The following is a 26329-nucleotide window of genomic DNA, read 5'->3' as shown; positions in this document are numbered from 1 at the left end:
CACTTGCATTCTGTTAAATTGACCTGATCGCTATTTCTTTAGAGTCCTTTGTTCTTACAGTTAAAGGAGCGATAAGTGATATTTCATTATTTTGGATAGAAAGAACTAAAAAATAGTGATGTGAAGAACTAAAGGTATCTTTTATAGATGGAATATGGTGCAATGTCACACACCATCTCTCTGTGTGGTTCTCCAGTCTCTTGTTTATAAAACGGGCTGACCACGTATGCATGTATGTCCATGTGAGCAGCTGCCACTCAGGCCTTAGCCCCTCCGTCCCCATAAATTGCTATTGTTGCATTCATTACCACAATAAACAACAGTCTTTGGTAATGAAGTTGTCACATAAGGAAATAGACAAAACAAGGATTATCACTGACCTCGCCTTTCCAAGGTGGAGAACATTTCAAGAGCAGAGGCAGCTCCAGTTTGACCTGGAGCTAGCATTTCTCCTCCCGACAGGTGAGTAACAGCATGAAGTCACATGCTGAGTTTTGTTGGTGTTCCAGTCTTGTTAGAACTGCGTTGCTATCTTGATTCGATTCAATGTAATGCTACAATTGTGGTGTATGGGTTAATTGTTGGAGTTCGACCAGCAATGGGCCAAGCGTTACTTTTGTGAGGCGAGTAGCCCGTAGCCCAGCTAACACAGTTAGAATTGTTTAATGCAGCTCGGTGGGCTTGTTAGCTGCCCACCATGACCCTCGTGTACATTCAGGGCATTCTCTTTTTTACAAAAAGATGTAAAATTGAAACAAATAACTTGTCCAATGCTTAGATTTTGAAGTTAGAGAGAGGCGTGGCTTGCCACAATTGCTCAACAGCGAACCTAGAGGTAAAGTTTCACTTGTCGCTCCTTTAAGGTTTTGTTGCTTTTAGTATGCAACTATACATCTAATATACATCTAATACATACATCTAATATCAACTATACATGCTTAAATATGAAAGATAAATATACTAATAGCTAATCTTATGTGAATCTCTCTGTGTGCTAAATGTCTTACCTTGACTTTATCAGGTCCTGTCAGAGGCGCAGATTACGAAAAAGGGAAGTTAAAAACCAAACATCAGTCAGATTACCGGATTGAATCATTCACATTTTACAGCACAACATAAAGACACGATACCTAAGAGTTTCTAGGTAGTATTTTTACCCTATGTGAAACTGACCTTTATCCTGAAAGCAACTGCACTCGGTTCAAACTACAGGCTTTTAGATATTCCAGCTAATAAACCCTACATAATTAAATTCTACAACGTTAGTTAGAAAGCTATGAAAAGGTAAGTAAAAAGACTGAGTAAGCTCTTTAAGTACAAACCAAATAAAGACTAAAAACAGCTAAATAGATAATTGTTGTTATCTTTGTTTCTCAGCACTAAGTAACAAATTGTTGTCCTTAATGACCAAAATAGTCTTTGGGTCCTGAGTCATAAAATGTAAGACTCTGGATCTTGTTCTTACAATGGTTTTATAAGGAATATCTCAAAGAATTAGCAATGGTTTGAGGTAATTAATAATAACCCTAATTTTCCCTGACTTGATTGAACATCTTAAAAATAAAGAGAAAGCGTGTAAAAGATTAGGTAAAATCAGGGTTGGCTTATATGTGTTTTTGAGATATAACAGAACAAGATGATCTATTATGGTCCTAGAATTTAACCCTAACCTTTGTTCAATGAAAATATTTGACGTTAACTAAAGAGAATGTTACGATACAGATTTATGCTTATTTAAGCTAAACTAAACTCTAGAACCTCAAAGTATCTTCAACAAGAACAAAGGAGAAGTGAAGCAGACTGATAACTGTATACACACACACAGAAAGCTCATGCAGGGTCAACAAACAAAGAGGGCTGACAGTTGAGTGGTGATACTGCTGTTTCTCGTGGTAGAGAGGGAACTCTAGTCAAGAAACCAGACTGAGGTCGTATTAAGAAGCAGATACAACTTTGACATTATTATATGAAATAAAAACTGCACAACTGATTAAAATTGTGTGTGTAATTAGCTCACAAAACCAAAACATTTTCGACAATAAATGTAGTGTATTAAAATTTAGATTCTTCTGAATAATGCAACTTCCTGCACCTTTCAACAAAAATAAGTTTTTTTTCATCCACAATGTTGTTTGGCAGCCAGCCTGCAGGCCTGGGAGTGTTTGCATGCATGTCAGTCGACTTCAGCCCCAGCCAAGCTACGGTTTGGAAATAATCCTTCAAAGGATTCCTCCATCTGTCAGTTTACAGTCCAACAGCTCCTCACTGTCTAACAGCTAACCTTCTTTTTATCTGCCTATAGCTAGATAGTCTGCTTGCGTGAGCTCAGATCTAAATGTTTTAAATGGCCAAAAAGCTCTAAAGTATGGGATTATTTCAAGTTAGGTGGCAGTAAACGTAGAGTTGGTCTGCTCTGGAGCGTTGTCTATGGCTCAGCACATCAGAGAAAGCTCAACACAACAAGTGATTTAAAGGGTTGACACGCTGCAGCTAATGCGGAGAGGACAAAAAAAACATAAAGGAAAGAATGAAAGGAATCTACATCTGTTCGAGCTGACATATATTTGGACTTCAACTCAAATTGGATTATGCATGACTTAATAAATTCTGTTTACTGTTAACAAGAACAAATAAAATTCTTTATTTAAAAAAATAAGAAGTTTAGATTAATTAATAATACAACAATGTAATTGAACCCTGTGGAATCCCATCATTTGCTCTCTACCTCTCTTGGGCACAAAAATAGCTTTTTTTATTCATTATTGATAATTGTTTTCATGAATGTCGTTATTACTGCCCCTATTATAAGACATTTTTAGCAAAACTTGTTATATTATGAATATTCTGGATGCTTAACCAATTACCAGTTTTAGCGATAAACTCTGAGCTTAGGAGCGGCAAAACCTGGCCGAAACACTGATTCTGATGAATTTGTTAATTTTTTTTTCAAAGTAAAAAATAATAATCTTTGAGAGGATTTTCTCTCAATCCAACAGGTAGATTCAACGTGTCACCTAATAGACAACTTTAAAACGTGAACTTCAAAAGACATTTTAACCCAAGTTAAATGTCCCCTCTCTCCCATTGAAGCACATAACTAGCTATAGCAACAAATAAAAAAAACTTTTTAAAAGATGGCCAAAAGGCACAAGAAACGTTAAAAGAACCCAGGCTGTTCTTTTAGGTTTATAAAGCAGACACCTGTCCAGGTGTACCACGAGAAGCAGGGTACACCCTAGACAGGTCATCAGCCCTGGGTTTATTCAAACCCCTGAATAGGGAGAATGGCAAGACTGCTATGTGGTCACTGAGTTAAATTCATGACAGTAAAGTAAAAGCATTAAAGCACCTTTAATACTGGTATATGTGTATTTCATACAAACCAAGAATCATATTGGAGTTTTTTTTTGCTGTGTTTTAGTCTGATATTTGCCCAAATAGGCCTTAAATAAATGTTTATCTACTGTATGCTAGGGGTGAAAATACCCAGTACAGCCCTGATAGTTTGGTACACATGTACCGGACAAATACAGCACTGCTTTTATACCTGAATACATGCAGAATGTTTACATGCAGAACTGAGTGTGCAATGCAGTAGCTGCGTCTCGCCTGTAGTCTTGTTTAGCTGGGGCGCCGCCCTGGAGGTGGATATTGGCTGGGCTCCTGCTGACCTGAGGGCTGGCTTGGCGTTTGTCTGTGTCTCTCAGCTAGATGAAGCCACTTCAGGAACTACTGTTTTGCTGCTTTGTTCTTTATGTGCCTCTAGTCAAACCCGCAGCCGGTCATGGCAGATGGCCACTCGATGCAATCTGCTGGGTTTCCTTAGATTGGAAACTTTTTGACCAATTTGTCTAAAGGATTTGGCTGATCCGACTTTGCAAAGTCGGATCAGATGGCATGTGTTGTAAATTGGTGTTAATATAAATGGACCGATTTGATTATTTCACTTCACCATTTTGAGCAGATTTTTCACATAAATTCAGATTAAAAAACAATAAAATTAAAGGTTAAAATGCAACCAAATAGGTAAGAAGCCAAGGCAGTTGAATACTTTTGCTAGGTACTGCATTTAGTTTGAACTGAAGCTGACACACCAGTCTCCAAACAAACAGTGTTTGTTTGCTTTCTTTTTACCAACATTTATTGTTTTGTTTCAGGTGCTTGGTGAGATTATTCTTTTTGAATCCAGAGAATTGACAGGATGTGAGCAAAAGGCCGCTGAACTGCGTGGCAATACGTTCACTGGAGTGCTGCCAGAAAACTGCAGGCCTGGGCCTACAGTGGTGTGAAAAAGTGTTTGCCCTCTTCCTGATTTTTTTTTTTTTTTTTTTGCATGTTTGTCACACTTAAAGCAGCACTGTGTAACTCTTGACCACTAAATGGCTCTAGATCCGTAACCTCCAGGTTTAGCGCCTCTGAAAGGCCACTGGAAACACTGCAATATCGACAGATTAAACAGTCTCCCTCTGTATTTTGGAATCTGATAGCAGACCAGTTTGGACTGCCAGTTTGAGAAGTCATGGAGTTACTTAGAAAGACAAGGCCAAATTCACCACTCTATTAAATCCTATATCAGAGAACCACAAATATGTCTGATCAGGTAAGATCAGACAACTGTGTCCAACAGGGCCAACCAGGTGGTGGGCTAATGATCAGGCACTAAGTAAAGGGTTTGGGTGCTTTGGGAATCCTCAAAGCACCCAAAAGCCTTGTTTCTTGAAGTGCTTAGGACTTTACAAACCACTGTAGATGACAAAACACAACACCCTTTGTGAGGGTCAAAACAAAGGGCTTTTTGAGGTATGAGACAGTGTTCACTGCTCAAATGTTCCTTTGAATTTTTGAAGAGACATCTCCCCTTTCAAATACTTACAGACAAGGGGAATAGATATCATCACAGCTCAACGTCTGGTTGAGGGGACAGAGACGGGTTTTAAGGGGTGTGCCAGGGACTTTGAAGTAGTTAAGTGTGCATCTGATGAGTATGTGAAGTGGGCTCGTGGAAAGTTGCAAGAGAATGAAGAGTGTGAGTTTGTGGTGCAGACTGCCCTTCAGGTTCAGACAAAAGAAAACAATGCCGGGAAAGCTTGCAGAGGATGCACCGCTAGCATCAGCTGATCTTGGCTTCAGGGTCACGGTGTCATTGTGCACACAGTGACAGACAGTATCCATAGAAGGTTTTTTGCCAATGCAAAACTTTGCTCATGTGAGCGAAAATAGACTCCCTAGCTCAGCTCTAGAATAAATACATTTCAATCTATGTGCAAGGAGAACACGGCTGGTTAGTGAAATGTGCTGCAGCGGTGGTACTGTATGTGGGCAGTGACAGAGCTGCTGCACTAGGTCCAAACAGGTGCAGACAATGCTCTTCACAAGTGCAACAAGTCGTGCATATATGGATGAAATTTGTATTTTTGGACTTAATTTTACCACTTAGATGTGTTTCCAGTATGTGGATCAAAGGCATGTGCTAAAAAAAAAAAGCTTATAAGATAAAATAAAAGGAAGACCTAGTATGCGTCTATATGTGCCTGGACAAGGATAAAGAAAGTCCAACAAATGGACTTCATTCTGAACAACTTTTTCTTAAGCCTGTTTGACTTGTCTACACGATATCAACACATACAGTACATACATACATGTTTGATATCTTTGTGAGCTTTGACGGTTGAACAGTATCACCAAGACTCAACTTACGGAACTGACATCTGTAATACCGCAGGTAGAGTCTTTAGGGGCTTTACTTGATGCTGAGGATGGGATGAAGGGGTCTTTTCCACTGAACGGGTCTCCTTGGCCTTTTTTACTCTGGAAAGGGTCGACGGCATCAGCACTGAATGGCTGGAAAGGGTCAAATGGTTTGGAAGGGTCTGCTGTGGCAGTCAGGTTCACTGGTGTTGTTTTACCTGAAGACAAAGGTAGATGGATGGATGGATAAACAAGACAAGACAGATAAAAGCATACAAAGCTTGGGTTAGTTCAAACCTCTGACTAAAAACCAAAGATGCATAAAAACAGAGGAAGGTCCAGTTGATTCAATTCAGTTCCTATTGAGTTAATTTATTTAGCACCAATTCACAACAAATGTTATCTTAAGGCACTCTACAAAAAAATAGCAATTTTGTCAAATGTTTCAGGTGGAAATCTAAATTCAATAACTCAAATTTTAGAAGTTTCAGAAATAATCCCTATAACCTTCTGCGTGCTTCATGGTCGTCAAGGTACGAACTGGAATGACTCCGTCAGGCTGAACTTCATATACTACATACGTCTCTGTCAGCTCGCAATGATCAGAAGAAACACTCATTTTAAATTTTGGTGTATGATTCCTGTGTGAGCAGAGAGCTACACCAAGTAAAACCAGACCCAGCATAATAGCAGAAAGGGCTGCACCTGATTGCTCTCCTAAGCTTATGAAATTACCGATGTGGTATCCTCCTCCACAGGATGGCTGACAATGTTTGTCACCAACTTTCTTGCTTAGGCATTGTTAGATCTTTTGTCAAATGTTTCTACAGAATATTTAAGTTCAATAATACAAATTTCAAATCTATGAAACTTACTCGCACTCTTAACAGCTTTTAAAAAAATAACATCCTGGGAGTTTCCTTGCCATGTGCTGAAAATGTCAATGTTTTGATCCCTGAGGCACTTTTTTAGCCTGTGTTGCCTTGTCACATACATATAGTAGTCCATGGGGCTAGAAAACGTTCTTTGTTTAAAGCAATGTTTGAGCCTTTATGATTCCGCCCATAAAGATCACCGCGATCAACAAATTGTTAACAATTCCTGGACAGAAATTGCCGTCACTCTTGGAAGATAGTAAGAGGCTTACATACACTACGTGTAGTGGGGTGTAATACGCTTGCCGTAGGAGCGCAACACTGCTCTCTAGAGTCTAGAACAGTGCTACTTCAAAAGAAGAGCCCCACGGAGCATAAATGCTGCCGACGTTGTGTCCGCACATCTCATTTCTGCGCAGGACGTTCGTGCGTCAAGCATAAAGCAGCCTTTATAGCAGTCCACTATGTCATGAGGCACTCACCGCTGGGAGGTTTGGGCCTTGGTGGGACGCTTCTTTTGGGTGGCAGAGCTGGCATGTCTGTTTTCCTGGTGAATGGGTCATCTGCAAATACTGGCTAGAACAGGAAAAAAATGGTAGAAAACAACCAGTCAGTTTTCTTTTACACTGATGTTAAGCATTAGAAATCATTACACCTGTTAGCCAACATATTAAGTCAACAGCTATAAAGTTAATCATTTCTCTCGAGGCATTCTTTCTCCATTTTTTTTATTGACCACAACTTTACTGGGGATCTTGGGCGGCAGCACTGTGGCTCACAATGGGATTTACAAAAGACACAGACAAGTAAAACTGGAAGGCGCTCATGAAAGTTTGGTGACTCCTCACACCGTTGGCTACAATCCACCTGGCTAATATCCACTCCCTAAAACGAGCGAAGATTCTCGCCTCTGAAAACTCCAACCTCCATCTATCCGCCACCCTAAAACTGAAAACCCTTTTATTCTTCAGCAAAGACTGGGTTCTGTATAAACAGGCCAGGAACAAACTAAGGAGATCAGATCAACAAAGAGAAGCTAAAAACCAGCTTCTCAGCTAACAACCCTGCTAGTTTGATTGGCTTTGAGAAACATCACAGCCTACACATATTTTTACCATGACGACCTCCCCTTTTTGTTGTTTCTTTACAATTTACAAAAAAACATGTACATACTGCTGTCTATATACAGTATTTATACCTTATGTCTATACACTTTGAGCACTGTCACCAAGGTTACATTCCTTGATCGCACCCACCATCATGGCCAATAAATCTGATTCCTAAAAACAGTAATTCAAACCCCTTTTGAAAAAGAACAATCTGGACAAGTTGCTATTACAGGCCCATTTCAAATCTTTCCTTCATCAGTAATGTTACTGAAAAAGCTGTGTTTTAACACTTAAATATGTTTGTAAGTCAGGTTGCTGTGCTCATCATTGTACAGACTCCCCTTGTCAAGATGTTCAATGACATCAGGATAAATGGAAGAACTACAGTGCTGGTATAATTGGACTTCAGCGTAGCATTTTACATGGTTGACAGTGGTAATCTACTGGAGAACTGGATTGGTCTTTCTGGTCCAGTACTTGATTGGTTTCAGTCTTGCTTGAAGGACATGGACTTATTTGTGTGACTACTTAACAAGAGGACTGACATCATCTGGATAGAAGCTTTAAATACAACCCATGTCCAAATAGATAAATAGAAGGGATCAAGCTTTTGCAGTGGCAAACCCTAGACTCTGGAACACCCTGCTACTTGATATTTGTACTGAAGAGTCTGTTTGAAATCCTTCTTGAAAAATGTACTTTTTACATCTGCTTTTAATTCAAGTACAGCTTCAGTCCCATCAGGGTTTTTTTATGTTATGTTGCTACCTTATGATGCTCTTTTTAGTGGTTTAATTTTCAATACTGCATCAGCAAAAACTGATTTATTTTATTTTACCTTTTTATCTTTAATATTTTTATGATCTTGTGAAGCACCTATGTCAACTTTGCCATTTTTGACTGTGCTATATAATACTGACATTGACAAATTAACATTGCCACACATATTTGATAACACAGTTCAATGTTTTCTTTTTGTTCACAGATGTTTGTATTCTTGGCTCGTGTAGTGAGGTATGTCATTTTGTAGGTTTATATTGAGCCTAATTGTAACTGAAAAATGTTACCTGGTATGTTATGAAAAGAAAACATCTTGAATCTAGAAATCACACTGTAGAGACGCTACAGAAATTACTGATGCTGCTTTAAATGCATATATAATTTCTGCTGTAGTTTAGAAGAACTTTGTGTTTTCCCTCCAGCAAACACATACCCCATCCAGCCTGTCAGCCAACAGAGTGGATGGTTACATGACAGTGGCTAAAATTCTCCCTCCTTAAAACATCTTCAGTACATATTTTTGGCAGGTATACTTGTTGCAATGGAAATGTAGTTATCAACTGTATTGGTTATTGCTGCATTTTGTCCTCTATGTTTTCATTACATAAATAAATATGACATAAAGTGCATGGTATTTCTGTTTATTCAAATGTTGCAAAAGTTTTTTCTCTCTCTTTGTTTTGTTTAAATCTTCTGTTTTTTATGGTTAAAAATAATAATAAAAAAGATTAAAAAAAGAAGCTATAAGTAGCATAAAGTTCTAAGAAGATATGCATATGAATAGAAGATCTGAGATACATACAGTAGCTTTATACATTTGTTCTCAGTGGTACAGTGCTTTAAAGAAAAGGATGTTATGTTAATTTCTACGCATGTCTAAGCCACAAGTCCAATTGATAGTGTGGAAATTTGTTTTTTTAACTGTAAGACTTGAGCATTGTATATAATTAAAGAATGGCCCAGCACCAAGCAAGCATAGATGGTGAAATATCTTATGCTGAGTGCGACCAGTGAGAAGCAGGACCAGGTTTCCTATATCAGTCACATAGAAGGAGCTCAGAAGGGAGCTGGTATTGTTATTCTGGAAAAATGAAGAACTTTTCTGTACAAACAGCACCACACTATTACTTGTTTTAGTCTGCAGAATTTATCCATGATGCACTGTGCCTAAGACTGTAAGAATGCATATTTGACTTTCGTCTGAACTCCCTCAATTTTATTGCTAACCAACGCTGTAATCAGGTTTTTAGATAAACCCACTTCTAACTGAAAATACTGACAATTACATTCAGGGTATTCACTTCTGAGCCCGATAGAACCATGCATCATGTAATAAAGATGAAGCTTTCACCCTGGTAAAATCCAGAAATTTAGAAATTTCTGGATTCTAGGTTTAATTTTTTTTTTTTTTAAGAACAGGACTTTTTTTCACTGTTTCAGATTTTCGATGGTTTCGTCGTTGGCAGATGACCTCACCCACGAAGCAACAGGGTTCATCACGCTTTTATTTTGAAAAATGATACGCAAAATGAAGCAATGACGTAGCAGATGTAATGCGAGGCCCCGTTTCTTGTTGATCACGTGATTTTCCTCAATATGACACAAGCTCCGAAGCGGGGCTTCGTCTGACACGGCCTCTTTTTACTCGGTACACGCCTCGAAGCCTGGCTTCAGTTGTCCCATCACTAGTAAGAGCCCTCCAGCATTTTGTGTCTGCCTGTGCATCTGATTACCTGATCTGACCTGTTCCACTGTTTTTGAGTCTGCCCCAGTTTTTGTTGTTACCTGGATGTCTGCTCTGTACCCCGTTGTGGATTGTTTTTTGTCTGCCTGGCTGACCCATCATCTCCTCAATAAATCCTGTCAAGTAATATTTCAGTGTCTGGCTGAATATCAGGTTCACCTCCTCATAAATCATTACAGGTACAGTACCTTCTGGTAATCTGGCAGGCAGTTCGCTCTTCCTTCAAAGGGGTCTCTGGGTTTGGACATTTGGCTGAAGTCTGCAAAGCCAGTGCTGCTGTTTGTGGAGCTGCTAAAAGAACCACTTCCAAAAGGGTCCAATGTGGCAAACAGATCTGAAAATATCAAGATCACAAAGTCGCAGTGAACGGAACTCTTAATCATGCAGCAAAACAAAGACATTTTGGACATTTTTGCTGCCAACTTTGTTGGAACAATTTGGAACTGGTCCCTCCCAGTTCCAATGTGACTGAACACCAGTGGACAGAGGTCTAAAAAGACATGAAACCTGATAAGCCCTTGATCTGAAAGAAAACCTTTGGGAGGAATTAGAGCAACACTATGAACTAGGGTTTGCCATCCTACTTGGCTGAAGGAATGGTTAAAAATTCCTATAAACACACTTCTAAACCTAGTGGAAAGCCTTCTCAGTCCACCTATCAAAGCAGGCATTGCGTTAAAGGGTGGACCAATGCCTTGTTAAAGCCTTTGCTATAAAAACGTGATGCCATTGTAGTTCATGTAAGGCAACTGACCCACTATTATTGGTAATATGTATAACCTTCTACAGTTTTATACAACTGTACTTGTCCTAATAAGCAAAGGATTTGTATCCTTCCAATCCGTACCTTCAATTTTAAAATTAATAGGACAAAATGTCTGTATGTTCTGCTTTAAAATATTGAGCATCAATGCAAGCATAAGCACCCAGAGCTCTGCGCTACAGATTATGTACAAATGTCAGGCTTCAGTGTGTTTTTGCAACCATCAATGAGAAGAACGAGCTTTACAAATGGACCAATTTTGGCAGTGACTTAGTTTCAACTGTGTGGCACAAAGTGAGACACGAGGGGCAAACGGAGCCACAGAAGAAGAATGAAGTGAGATCTACTGTTTCATCTATATTTGTATAGAAATAAACTCTTTAATATTTCCTAGATTTGAAAACCTCACAGACATTTCTAAACACATGTAGTGAATAAGAAATGTGAATCCCTGTTCCAATGAGGCGTGTTTGTCTGATTATATGTTAAACCAAAAACAGAAATGACTCCCTTTTAATTACTGCACAGCATTTGGTTAAAAATATAATGGTCATGTTAAGCAATAAACCTAGTCTAACTTAATAGTTAATAATACCTGGTCCCCTGGGTTTTTGGTGGTTTGAAGAAAATGGGTCTACCCCTGTGAAGTGACTGCTTTGCTGCATGACAAAATAAAACGAAACCATCAATATAACACCGTGCAAATATTGCAAGTTCCCACAACTGCTTCATTTCATATCTGAACATTCCAAATACCTTGGAGGGTAAAGTGGAACCTTTACAGAAGGGATCTGTTGTGGAAAAAGGATCCATCTTTGTAGTCTTCTTAAAAAAATCTTCTGATGAAGCCTTGAATGGATCTGCTTCTTTAAATGGATCTCCCTCAAAGGGATCTGAAGAGAAAAATATGGAAAAATTTCAAAATGTATAGCACAGTTGTGACCAAATGTTTTGGGATGAACAAAAATGTTTTTCGTATACTTTACAGCTTAAGTTTTTAGGTGATACCAAACACAACCATGTTAGCGGCTAACGGTTAGCATGTTGCTAACCGGAAGTAGCTCTAGGAAGCTTGTACAAACTTCTGCTTGACAGATTTGGTGAATTTTAGCATTTTCTCCCTTTTTAGGCACTTCTCAGTACAGGATTTCAACCAAACTAACAGAGTAACATCACCTGGTGATACTGAACACAGCCCTGCTAGCGGCTAACCGTTAGCATGTTGCTAACCGGAAATAGCTTTAGGAAGGTCCTACCAACTTCTGCTTAGCCAGAGTTCTTCTGCCTTTACAGACAGAGAGGGCTGCAGCTCTCAGTGAGTCTCCATGACAACGCTGCTAGCAAGAGGCTCCTAGGAGGTCCATTGACTTAACATGGCACCTTTCAACGGCCGCTGCGGGGGCTGTGAAGACCGTAGGAAGCTGAAATTTGCAGTGTTGCTTCCTCTTGCTATTTCTGACGGTACAGTACGCACCAAGTGGCAGGCGCCTTACTAAATTTCTTCAGAAATTTTTCTAGTTAGGCGCCTGCCATAGCATTTGCAATGAGGAGGCAGTGCTGTGCGAAGCACAGCACTGCCTCCAATGCAAATGCATGGAGGCACCTATTACTATTCACCTCTAAACGGACTCTTTATTAATATTCTTTATTATTCCACGATTAATGCGGCCCGAACCGTAGCGTGCACCCCCACGATATAGGTACCAAAACGTGCGGCTCGGTCGGGAATAGTGTGCTACTACTTTTATTGGGGTTTCGAGTTACCATGGCAACAAAATTAGCGAAAAACCACCCCCCAAAAAACCCATATTAATCAATGGAGTCGGGTAGAAAGAAAGCCTCAAAAAAAGCCTCCAAATGACCATTTTCAACGCTGTACTGTGTCATCATGCTTTCACCTACGAACACCGTTTAACTTCCAGTTTGTAGATATATCTGTGACCTACTCAGAAGTGAAAACGGGATGTGGATATCTTTTATCGTCTCTTCACAGTTACTCCTCAAAGCTCATGTCCAAAAATCAGCAAAATCATCGTTTACAATGAAAGTCAATGACGGAATTCTCCAACCACTAGAGTGGGCCACTCTAGCTTTTTTAAAGATTTCAAAACTCCGAACAACTTGCCCTTCCTCGCTCAATTTTCACTCTATGTAGACAAATTATACATCAAAACGTAGGTATTTTTGTCAGGATTCGGGAAATGTAACCCTCATTGGTGTGGCATTTATAGATTTTTTGCAAATCACCTCAGACCGACACAAACCCGAAACCTCCCCCATTCATTTCCTATGGAGCGGTTTTGAAAAATGACGTCTAAAAATCCAAAACATCACATGTTTTCGCATCGTCGCTACTCCTAAACCGTTTTATGTACAGACATGAGACTTTCACACATGAATGTCCCAACCCTTCTGGTGCTCACAAAAAAGGAATTTTGTGGATAACTGTTACGGTTTTTCCGCAGGAACAATTTGTTCGGGAGTAGCGAATGTGCAAATTCCTAAAAATGCTTTGGAGCTGCATTTTCCCACATCATCCACTTTTTTACATCGTCGCTGTGCCTACACCGATTCTTGTACAAACATAAAAATGTGCACCATAGTCCTCAAAAGCCTGCTGATACTCACAGTGAAAGAATTATTTTGATATCTCTTATACTTTTTGAGCTACAGCGATTTGTTCGGGACCGTTTTTAGAGGATTTCTGAAAATCCATAAAATCGCCTTTATATAAAATTTTTTTTACGCCTTTATTAAACTTTTTCCAGCAAAAAACGATAGCCTTTCTTCTTCCCCTATCCGTTACGAACTAAACACAGAAAAAATTACGTCTCTACCATTTATGGATCAGGAGATATGGAGCGTTGTTCGAGGCAAAGTTCTCCATTATAATCCAATAGCAGCCTCTGACACAAAGTGTCTGCACTTCAGTAGGCTGGCCCGCTGCAGCTGTGTCAGTGAGATTCCATGACGACGGAACTCTGAGGGCCAGAGGGAGACGCTCCATTGAGATAGAATGGCAACTTTCGACGCCCGCTGCAGCGGCTGTGATTAATGTAGAAATCTGAAATTCGCACAGTCACTTCCTCTTAACATTTTAAAATTTTAAAGTGACTTTCAGCCATGTGTCAGTTTTCTGTGCCATTTTGGATTTCACATGCTTTCCTATTGGGCCTTTGCTTCCAACAGGACCTGGCATGATGCCCAGACACGACCCAATTGGCCAATACAGCACCACCCACCTGTGAGAAATGGTGCTACACGTCATTTTGGTCAAATGTTGAGTTCTGGGCCCAGATGTGGTGAGGCTGAGTTTCTAAAGGAGGCCAATCTGTCCCATGAACTTTGGTCACGTTTGGTGACAATAAGTATTGGCACCCCTATTTGAGGCACTTCCCAGTACAGGATTTGGACCAAACTGACAGAGTACAATCACCCGGTCATACTGAACACAACCTTGTTAGCGGCTAACAGTTAGCATGTTGCTAACAGGAAGTACCTCTAGGAAGGTTTCACCAACTTCTGCTTCACAGAGTCTGTTCTTCCTTTAGAGAGAAAGCTCCACAAGAAATTTGGGCTACGTGGCATAAAGCATCTCCAAGCTATGAGGTGTCAAACATCCAATGCTTTTCAATGGGGGACCAAACCCCTTATGGTCCCAATAATGCATGCCCATATATGGCACTACAGTATATCTCAGAGGGAGAGTGCAGGCTTAGCATGCAAGAGGTCGTGGGATTGATTCCCGGTGTGGGAGACTTACAGTTTTGTATTATAATCCCCACAGTGTGTATATTAAAACATGTGTGCTGATCCCATGAAGTATTTTTTTGTACCACCCGCCATTTTGAGTTACCATGGCAACGTTATAAACAACGTTTTTTCTCCCTATTTGAGGCTCATCCCAGTACAGGATTTGGACCAAACTAACAGAGTACACTCACCCAGTGATACCATACACAACCATGTTAGCGGCTAACGGTTAGCATGTTGCTAACCGGAAGTAGCTATAAGAAGCTTGTACAAACTCCTGCTTGACAGATTTGGTGAATTTTAGGATTTTCTCCCTTTTTAGGCACTTCTCAGTACAGGATTTCAACCAAACTAACAGAGTAACATCACCTGGTGATACTGAACACAACCCTGCTAGCGGCTAACCGTTAGCATGTTGCTAACCAGAAGTAGCTTTGGGAAGGTCCTACCAACTGCTGCTTAGCCAGGGTTCTTCTGCCTTTACAGACAGAGAGAGGGCTGCAGCTGTCAGTGAGTCTCCATGACAACGCTGCTAGCAAGAGGCTCCTAGGAGGTCCATTGACTTAACATGGCACCTTTCGACGGCCGCCGCGGGGGCTGTGAAGGCCATAGGAAGCTGAAATTCGCAGTGTTGCTTCCTGTTGCTATTTCTGACGGTACGGTATGCACCAAGTGGCAGGCGCCTTGCTAAATTTCTTCAGAAATTTTCTAGTGTTGAGTACTGCCCTTGTGTACTTGGAGAATACTGCACCTACATCCATGTCAAGTATAAACATCTACAACGCGTCTATGGGCTCGTGTGCAGTCTGCAGAGACCTGCGTGACACCCCAACACGAATGGAGCACTTAAATGAGTTTATCCAGCCACTTCCTTTCAGCCACAGATAAGCTGCTCCAACAAACCACACCATAGAAGATGGCTGATGCCACCCCAGAGTTAAAGAAGGTATCAGAGGCGCCCCTTGCACTCCAAAAGACTTCAGCCTCCTCAGCAGGTATATTTGTCTTTTTTCCTTCATAGTACGTACACCTGGTCTTAGCTGTGACATCATCCAGGGGAGGCAGATCATCCGCTATTGCCATATAACATAGAAAGTATTACTGGATCAATGTGTTCTTCTGTGCTTTTTGTGTCTCTGCTCTGTCTTCTATAACCCCCAGTTAGTCAAGGCAACACTGAGCCTGGTTCTGGTTCTGCTGGAGGTTTTCCTCCATGTTAAAGGGGAATTTTCTTCTCCACTGTCGCTTCATGTATGCTCAGTATGAGGGATTGCTGCAAAGCCATCAACAATGCAGACTACTGTCCACTGTGGCTCTACATTCTTTCATGAGGAGTGAATGCTGCTTGTCAAGACTTGATGCAATCTGCTGGGTTTCCTTAGAAAGGAAAGGTTTTAATCAATGAGTATAATTTGATTGAATTTTTATCATGAGATGATATGTGATGTGAATTGGCATTGTATAAATAAGATTGAGCTGCATAAATAAGATAAATAAGATTGAACATATATATATATATATATATATATATATATATATATATATATATATATATATATATATATATAATATAAATACATAACTGAGTAAAACAGTCAAAATATGTTTCTTATGGAAAAAAATTTAATAAATCTGTTCTGATCCAACATTTTACTCTTAGGCTGCTACAAGCAACTGCCCCGCAATTACTTGACTTGATTAGATTCTAAAATAAATGTTTTCAAAAAATACCTGTAGATGAAGGTGGTGGCTTTCCAAATGGGTCATTTTCAAATGGGTCACCTAAAAAACAAAAATGCATAGAGTAGGATAAAAATTAGGCAAGAAGGAACGAGGGAAATCCATTAGCTAACAAAGAAAAGACAAAAAGCTTTAAGAAAGGAAGACAGGCAAAGAAAGAGAACAGTAAAAACAGAGGGTTGAGAAACTGCCTACTGTATAAGGCAAGAGGCTACAAAGACGGGGAGGGGAATAGTAAAGGGTGTGACAACCTTTGAACGGGTCTGTTTTAAATGGGTCTTCAGAGTGGAAAGGGTCCGTCTGAAGGTCTTGAGGTTGATTGTTGAACACTGATGGCTTAACTTTGAATAGATCTTCCTGTGAAATGGATAAAGTTAGAGAAAAAAGGCTTTGTTGGACTGAGTTCATGACCATTTCTCAGAGGCATAAATAGTAAACAAAAGTAGCAGATTTCTATAACTCTACTGAACACCTGTATTGCTTCTAATCTGGCTATTCCAAAGGCTACTGATAAACTCATTTTACATTTTTCATTTGAAGTTGATTGATAGAAGATGGTGCATCTTGAGCATGCTGTAATTCCAAACCAGGGGTGCCCAAGACCAGTCCTTAAGAGCTACGATCCTGCAACTGTTAGATGTATCCCTTGTCCAACACATCTGAATCAAATGGCTGAATTCCCTCATTAGCATATAGACAGCTAATTCCCCGCGTGCAAACATCAATGGATAATCATCTTTTCTGAGGAGAATTGGACTGTAAGTCTAAGACCATGAGTCTTTGTCAACTGTAGTCAAATTGTTTTCTTGTGGACAATCATGACCAGCAAAGATTGAATCTGATTCTTCTCATTATATATACACTACCAGTCAAAAGTTTTGACACACCTTTCTCATTTAGTGCTTTATTTATATTACTTTTTACAATGTGGACACATTGTGAGGACATCACAACTATGAAGGAGAGCTGGCCCTCCTTAGATGTTTTAAATATTTTTCATCTGATGGATCAGCACAAAGTAGTCTATGTTGGTGAAGTGAAATGAGAAAAAATATTTGCTAAAAAGGAAAAAAACAACAACATAGAAAACTACGGAGCCCCTCTGGTGACATGGACAGAATTTATTTTTTTACACGATGTTAAAGCGTGGCCACGCCTTTTTAATGCGTGGCCACGCTTTAGTAAGGCGTGGCCACGCATTAAGAATACTCTTACCATACATTCAAATTGCACAGCCACGTCAGGCAGTTTCAGAGAAGAAAGGTAATTGTGTGCTAAATAGAAAGCCATATCACGCAAGAGAGGATGATGTAGGTTACTGTGACATAAATTCAGCTGTGACGACATTACAGTAGGCTACAACACCACTCTCTTATGTAAGATATTGTTTTACTGTTGTGAATTAGTCAAAAATCTAATTAGCAATAAGTCTACATTTAGGCCTGTGTGTTATAAAATGATGACAAACTTTATACTGTGAACTTGTTCAAAACTCTTTATCCTCATACAAACCTATATCATACAGTCATCCTCAAAATAATATTCCCCAGAAAAGGTCAGATTCAGAATTACTATTCAGAATTTAACCTGAATTTAACAAAAACTAATAAACAAAAATGTACTTATTATAAGTGAAATAAGATAATGCTGTGCCATGAACAGTGGATCAAAAATACCTGTCAACAGGTGTAGAAGTCTTTTTGAACATTTGATTGGAGTGATTCTCTTAAAGTGTACCTCAACAAAATGTTAGCTTCAGATCCCCATTGGGCTTGTTTACTTGTTTTATATGTGTGTTTCTTTTTAATATGTCTTTTAAACAAAATTCCGAATCAATGTCATGGTTTTAAGATAATTTTTATTTTTTATTACTTTTGTTAATTTGAACTTATTTCACTGACTTCTATTTTTTTTCCTTCTTTAATTAGAGGGTTTGAGTTATTCTGAGGACAACTATCTAACCATGGGATGTGACAACTCTAATCTTGTGTTTTGTTTTAGACGCATTGGGGCTGTATACGTACACTATAAGATGGAGAGACAAAAGGACCCCTTGTTGGTGTTTCTGCAGGACCGTGGAACAAATGAAGAAGCCTTAAGTAAACTTCAAAATGATAAGGTATTTCTATAAAAATATTAGATGTCATCAACACGGTCACAAATACATTTACAGTAGCAGCCCCATGAAATATGGGAAAGTGTTCCAAAACATTTAACATGGAATATAACGAACGAATGCAGTGAGAGATTAGTAAAATGTTTGTATTATGCATTGCATGTGATTGATACACCTACCTGTGGATTACCTCTTAACTAAAATATATAAATAAAAATAGCTAGTGATCATACCAGTTCAAGCCATCAATGCTGCTCAATGATTTTATTGTAAACATAGTCTAAGAGATACACAGTTACATACACAGAGAAAAGTGCCTAGTTTTTTTCTGCATTATTAACCTGGGGTTTTCTTACATATTTTAAATGTAGGGTGCAAATATATCATTTTTTAAATAGGGTGGAACATTTTAATTTTCAAAATGTATTCCTGATTTTGTCACTAATGAAGATTTACAAATGATTATTTTCTGGTTTTGAATTTGCAGATTGATTCTTCTGTCATTACACTGATGTCAGATGAAGATCTGGCAACATACATCCCACATTATGGAGACAGATTAGCAGCTGTCGCATTCTGTCGCATGAATCACCGCCAAGAATCAGCAGAATCCAACAGAAAGGAGCTACTTGAAAAAATAAGAGAAAAGTGCTGTGCCCCAGGTAGTAAGGCAGGTAAAAGAATGCACACTTTCGAGAGACTGAGAGGAAATAAAAATGCAAGGAAAACTGCAAAGAGGGTAAGACTTGGGTGGATGAATTTTAGTGAGAAAGAAAATAGCTTCAAACAGGTATGAAGTGTAAAAGGGGGAGGTACCCGGCATATCAGTGTGGATAGGCAAGCAAAAGTAAGTGACATCCAAGAAATGGCAGAGTCCCTGTTTTTTTCCAAAATGTGTCTGCAGGTCTCTGAAACTGACAGATCATGTTTGCAGTATCCACGACTTTGCACAAAATGAAATGGATCCAGATGTTACAGTTGAGGATCTTTATGAAAAAACCAAAGTGAAGCTACTCAGATTGTACCTCTGTACCAGGAGAAATGTTAAAGACGCAAAAAGCGTTTCCAATAGTCAACAGTTGACCACCCTGGAAGTTGTGGAAGACTGCCCCCACAATGGTAAAGAAGATCAAGGATCAGATCAAGAAGTCATAATTGGCTTATCTTTACTGCCAGACTCAGATGTGTTTGACCTCATGAATCCACAATCTGAAATACTGATAATCGAAGAACCACCCAATGTAGCGATTGACAACAAAATTGAGGAGGAAATGGAACAAGACCATGCAGTCCTTGAAGTCACAACAGAGTGTACAAGAACTGATCAAGCAGAAGGCAGAGTCATTGATATAGCACAAAGTTTGCCTGAAGTCCATAATGCAGAAATGCAGTGTGTCACCTATAGTGATAGTGAAGTAACTCTTGGTATGCTATTTAGTGATTCAGCTAATTTAGATGACACTCTGCCATAGGAGCAATCAAAGCCAACGATTGTTATTGTGGTGCAACGTGGTAACTGCCTTTTTGACCTCCTAGATGCTTTTTTTGACCCAGATATAATGAACAAAGATGTCCACATTAAAAGGAAACTTCCTTATGGAGAGCTGGAACAGGGTGAAGGCTGAGGGGTAGTGCGTGACTGCCTGTCAGAATTCTGGGGAGAATTCTACAACAAATGCACATTAGATGCAAATGTGAAGACACCTTTCCTCAGGCACAAGTTTCAGGTTGAGGAATGGCAAGCAATTGCAAGAATCCTAGTAACAGGTTGGATAACTGTCAGATATTTCCCACTCCTTCTCCCACTACCATTCTTGGAAGAAACCTTGTATGGAACCATTTACAGCAGTGTGACAGAGAGCTTCTTGCAATATGTTTCAAAAGAAGAGCAGGAAACCCTGGAGCTTGCACTGAATTGCTTTGAAGCTGTTGACAAAGATGACCTTGTTAATGTGCTGGATGCACATGATTGCCACCTGCGTGCCACCAAAGACAACATTGCTGGACTTGTGTCACAATTAGGGCACAAGACCTTAATCCAGACACCAATGTTGGTTATTAAAAGCTGGAAGCCCATCTTAAAAATCCTGAAAGATACTTAATTAATTAGTAAGAGACATTAGTTAATTAGTAAGAGACATTAGTTAATTAGTAAGAGACACTTAATTCGAGTGCTGAAGGCATACGGATTGAGACGTAAAGCGTATGCAGACATTGGCCATGTTATTGACTTCATCCAGAAGGAGCTGGAAGGACCCAGAAGATTGCATGGTTATAGGTGGATGCACAAAAAATGTCAGATGAATGGCATCAGGGCAAAAAAGGAGGATGTACGGTTTTATTCCTACCAGAGGTAGGAATAAAAATAAAGACAGGCCACTGAATGAGAAGGAGCGTCCAAACCTTTGACTGGTGGTGTATATCATATATAATTTATTATATAAACTATAAAAAAGTTAACCAGGTTTAGCAAAAAACTGACCAACTGTCACTGAACACTGGTTTTGTCTGCTACTTTAATGCCTTCATAAGGAGGTTGTAAGAATGTGCCATGATCTGTTCAGGTTCTAATAGGCTGTGAAGGTTGTGGGACAAGAAATAACGTAATACTTTAGTGTTACAAAATCTCATACAACAAGGTCTCTTTTATACCCCTTGTGTGAACATCAGCCCAATAAATTGATATGTTTAACAGCAGTGCATTTTTAAATGATGCTGGTGAACGATCAAACTTGGAACTAAACTTTACCATTATATCAAGGACATCAGAGGAAGATCCTGAGTTTCAGCAGGAGTCTTTAAAAGACACCTTAAACCTATATAGCCACGTTATATGCTTTAAATAAAAGACCAAAAACCATTTGATCATGATACAATAAGGTTATATGCACCAAGCCTTTATCCTAATAATGTTTTGATGGTCCTTTTTGTGGATAAATATAACCCCGGCACAGGGGCGCGATTAGCAGATATAAAAAGAGCGGTGTCATCAAGTGACAGTGTCGCGGAACTACCATAATGCTGGTTTGCTTAATTAATGAGTCAAAATTAAATAATGCCGGAGGAGCCTGACCCTCTGCAATGCCTTGCAGTAAAGCAGCAGCACAGCATGATCAAAGACCAACCGTTAGTAATTAAATAAAACGATCTAACAGCAACTGTAAGAGCCTCATATCAGAACATTTACTCACATCTGTCAACTCTGCTGTTACATCTGAGCAATCAGCAGGTTTAGTGTCTGCTTCAGTGAACACCAACGGTCAGACTGTATTCCCAGCGACATTCCAGGCTTTTCCCTCTTGGAATCATATTTTTTGTTCTGTTTTTTCCCACCACTAAATCTTGGAATATTCTTCATTGTTTCGCTGAGAGATGCTAAAAGCTGTTAGCCGCTTCCTTGTTTTAACCCCTGCTGAACATGCGCAGTAAGTACTTCCGTTAATATCGCAAATAAACACGAAAGGCTTTAATACTAACAAACTGAGCAAAAACAAAGCATAAAACTCTAAAATAACTACTAATACGCCAGCAGGACATGATAATCTTCCATAAAAAACTTTGTGAGCTACTGACGTATACATTTTTAAAAAGAATTCAAATAAAGTGGCTATGTACCTTTAAGAACTGTTAATCTTGTGTGTGCATATTTAAAGGAGGGTGTGACTTAAGTAAAAAAGTATAACTGTGAAAAGATTTCTGCAGTGAGGAAAAAAGAAAAGGTTTTTGACAGGATTTAGCAAACTTTGAGAGAAATAGCCCCGATGAAAAATTAGAGGTAGAAGAATAAGAAAACCTAATCACAGGTTTTGAAATGGTATTTTTTTTTCACATACAAGCTTGTTGAAAAAGACCTGCTTTCCCTTCCCGGTTGCTGAGAAGCCTCCGCTCTCTCTGTCACTGAAGCCTTCGCTCATGTCAGCCAGGTTTGTCATGCTGCCTCCGTTGGTTCCATTTAAGGTGCTGTTGTACTGCTCAATACCTTTAGACACCTCCTGCTGACTGTCCTGAATCTGGGACAACTTGCTGCGAGCCTACAGAACACAAAAACAAATATGCAAACACAGCCTATAAGATAAGTTAAGGGGCAGATACAAGATTGCTCTTCTCTCTGCTCCTCAACATGCATTGATTTCACCCAAACAGACACACATAACTGATGCTCATAAAAACAGATGAACTTACACGCGACTAGTCTCCAATGTTTACCTTCTGCTATATGTGTCTCGTCTTATTTGTGCTTCTTTTTTTTTTTGTCGGATATCTCACACTGTACCGTGAGAGGATAGGGTGTGATTTATTTGTCTTTTTTTTCCTTCTGCTCCTCCCCTATTGTGGCAACTATCTTTCCACAGATTCAAGGTCAGCGCCCTGTGGGCACTGTGTAAACAGTGTCCTTGGCAGCATGGCCTCAGTAAACCGTCTCCCCTACTGTAATGTTTGTGATGTGTGTGATGTATATATGTGATGGCAGTTGTACTGAAACAGTAATTTCCCTCTGGGATTATTAAAGTATATCTGGTTCTGACTCTGATTTGGGAGTGTGTGCACTGTTGTGTATGAATTTTAAAGATGTTTTTGACTGAAATAAATAAAATAAACCTTCCATGCTTTTCACACTCATGTTTTCTTAACTGCTTTTACTATGCAGAAAACTAGATACAAAAAGTTAACGTTTTAGTCAATTTATAGGTCCAAGGATGACTAAAAGTGAGCATTTATGTGGCTTTAGAAAGATGCAAAAAAATGAAGAGTAGCATTTTATATTTTCATGATATTGTGCCATTATACATTTCATAACTAAAACAATACAACTCAATCATATGTTAAAAGATCTTCATCACTCAAACCTATATAATATGCAATATTATTAGGCAAGCTGTATTTTTGTGAATTATTTGTATTACAGAACTGCAATGGCTCTCCGTCAATTTAAAATGTTACAAAACCTCAAAACTGAAAATCTAACAAAGTAAATTGTAAACAAGTAAAACATCTACAAGTACATCTCATTTAAAAAGTTTGAATACTTCGTAACAGTGCAATTTCTTTTTCATTCATCTCAGAAGGTGAGACTCATGTATGGAATCATTACACACAGATTGATTCATTTCAAGCCTTTGTTTCGTTTAATTTTGAAGATTATGGTTTACAGATAATAAAATCAGAATCAGACATACTTTAATAATACCAGAGGGACATTACTTTTGTTACACGCTCCCGATATTCAGATATACAAACATTTTTATATATATATTTACAACATTCCACACAAAATAATATGTACCTATCTAACTTTCTCTCTCTCTCTCTCTCTCTACATATATAGATATACATATTAGTGCTATCAGTTAAACGCGTTATTAACGGCGTTAACGCAAACCCATTTAACGCCGACAATTTTTTTGTCGCCGTTAATCGCGTGTCGCGTCAAAACACACACACCGTTCCCTAATGTTTTTCACCCCGCCGCGCTCTCCGGACTGTGTTTCTTTTACCCTCGGCGTTTTCCGTAGTTTCAAGAGTGCTAGAAAACTGTAGCAAAACAGACCCACGCTGCGCTCACTGTTGGCAACACTGAGCGCGAAGTTTCTTTTACCCTCGGACACAAGCGACTTTGGGCTTCTTTTTTCTAAAAGCGCTTCTAAATTTCATGAGTCACGGGTTGCGTTTTTTTTGGGCAGGTTTCTGAAAGTGAAATTGCTTATTTGGGCTCTAAAATAAGTGACGAAATAGGGGATATTAAGAGGCCTGCCTGCACTACATTTGAGTGTATCCATCTGAAATATCCCTCCGCCATAGGAGGCGACGGTAGTAAAGGCAGACAGAGCAACTCTGCCCGTATTTTCTGCAGTTTACGGTGCAATAACTGGTGATAACTGCTGAAAGTTGATTACATGGTGCAGATCACCATTTTAAGCAGAGATTGGTTCTGAAGATGAGCTTTTACACGTTGATAACATTGCAGAAACCCCACCCATAAACCTTACTTTAATGCTTATTAATTTGTTGTCTCTGTATTTGACAACCCAGGGATGAATCACGTTGCCAAACGAAGGACCTGGAGTTACTAAACAGTTCCTAAACAGTCTCTTTCAAGGGTATTAAGCTCCTGCCCAGCTGCAAGCAAAGTGTAAGACTAGAATGACCTGGAAATTTAAAACCTTTTTCCAGGCTTAAACTCTATGAATATGGATAGAAACAGCAAGCAAAAATATTCAAAGAAATTATTGTTGTTGGTGTGAAAGCTCAGAATTAGATGTGTGTGTGAGTGAGTGAGAGAGAGAGAGAGAGAGAGAGAGAGAGAGTGAAGAAATTAACAAAACTTATGACTTTATTGAAATGTTAAATTTTTATTAATTTATATGTTTATGCATAATACCATGTCTACCTTTTGTTTAAGAGGCAAAAAAAATATATCGGCATGAAAACAGGTATTTATTTACACATTTGTTTACACATGGTGTAAACATTAGGGTATCATGATTAGTCATATAGCCATTATAGTCCAGAGTTTAACATTTGGCACCAGGATGTTTTCATTCCAATTCTGAAAAGTTCTTGAAAAATAACAAAAATATTTTTTTGTACAAGCATGTATTTTATTAGTGTCATTTATTGCAAAATTGCATATTAAAATGCCCAAACAGGCTATTACACTTTCAGAAATAAAAGGATAAAATATGCGATTAATTTGCGATTAATCTCGAGTTAACTATCGACATTATAGGATTAATCGCGATTAAAATTTTTAATCGTTTGACAGCACTAATATATATATATATATATATATATATATATATATATATATATATATATATATATATATATATATATATATGTATATATATATATGTATATATCCATCCATCCATCTTCTGACCCGCTTAATCCCTCATGGGGTCGCGGGAGTTGCTGGTGCCTATCTCCAGCGTTCACTGGGCGAGATGCGTGGTACACCCTGACAGGTCGCCAGGGTAACACAGAGACAAACAACCATTCACGCACACACACTCACACCTAAGGACAATTTAGAGAAGCCAATTAACCTAACAGTCATGTTTAAGGACTGTGAGAGGAAGCCGGCGTGCCCGGAGAGAACTCACACATGCACAGGGAGACCCAGGGTTGGATTTGAATCCTAAACCTTCTTGTTGCAAACCTTTAGCTGAAGGAAACTCAAAAATCCTATCTCAAAATATTAGAATATTTTCTCAGACCAAGTAAAAAAAAAAGTATAACAGCAAAACAAAATCAAACATTTGAAAATGTCCAAATAATGCACTCAGTACTTGGTTGGGAATCCTTTTGCACAGATTACTGCATCAATGCGGCATGGCAGGGAGGCAATCAGCCTGTGGCATTGCTGAGGTGTTATGGATGCCCAGGATGCTTCAATAGCGGCCTTTAGCTCATTTGCATTGTTGGGTCTGATGTCTTTCAGCTTCTTCTTCACAATACCCCACAAATTCTCTATGGGGTTCAGGTCAGGGGAATTGGCAGGCCAATCAAGGACAGTAATGCCATGGTCAGTACACCAGTTACTGTGAGAATCTTATGTCGTCTCTTAACTACTACCATACTTGTGATTTAGTTTACTGAACCAAGCTGAGTGTTTTTCAAGGCTCAGGAAACCCTGCAGTGGTTCGAGTTAATTAGACGATTCAAGTGATTAGTTGAATAGCCTACTAGTATACTTTTTCACGATATTCTAATATTTTGAGATAGGATATTTGGGTTTCTTAAGCTGTAAGCCATAATCAG

General features: G+C 39.0%; 1 protein-coding gene across 11 annotated transcripts in view; it reads right to left on the bottom strand.

The window, feature by feature from the left end:
- The window catches only part of eps15l1a (epidermal growth factor receptor pathway substrate 15-like 1a), a 137587-nt gene that overhangs the window by 2438 nt on the left and 108820 nt on the right, over positions 1 to 26329 (bottom strand). For 5 of the 11 annotated variants that reach the window (XM_036129914.1, XM_036129917.1, XM_036129922.1 and 2 more), the window contains 8 exons: positions 22402 to 22599; positions 16704 to 16809; positions 16444 to 16494; positions 11716 to 11852; positions 11555 to 11618; positions 10385 to 10530; positions 7046 to 7139; positions 5698 to 5906 (listed from right to left, as the gene is read on the bottom strand). In XM_036129914.1, the coding sequence (XP_035985807.1) occupies positions 5698 to 5906; positions 7046 to 7139; positions 10385 to 10530; positions 11555 to 11618; positions 11716 to 11852; positions 16444 to 16494; positions 16704 to 16809; positions 22402 to 22599 (1005 nt within the window). Of the gene's footprint in view, positions 1 to 1007; positions 1025 to 5697; positions 5907 to 7045; positions 7140 to 10384; positions 10531 to 11554; positions 11619 to 11715; positions 11853 to 16443; positions 16495 to 16703; positions 16810 to 22401; positions 22600 to 26329 lie in introns of those variants that run through there. The other 6 variants (XM_036129915.1, XM_036129919.1, XM_036129921.1 and 3 more) reach the window with 5 other exon arrangements.

Source organism: Fundulus heteroclitus, unplaced genomic scaffold (assembly GCF_011125445.2).
Source record: "Fundulus heteroclitus isolate FHET01 unplaced genomic scaffold, MU-UCD_Fhet_4.1 scaffold_251, whole genome shotgun sequence".
Classification (NCBI taxonomy): domain Eukaryota; kingdom Metazoa; phylum Chordata; class Actinopteri; order Cyprinodontiformes; family Fundulidae; genus Fundulus; species Fundulus heteroclitus.
This window is presented reverse-complemented; position numbering and strand designations above follow the sequence as displayed.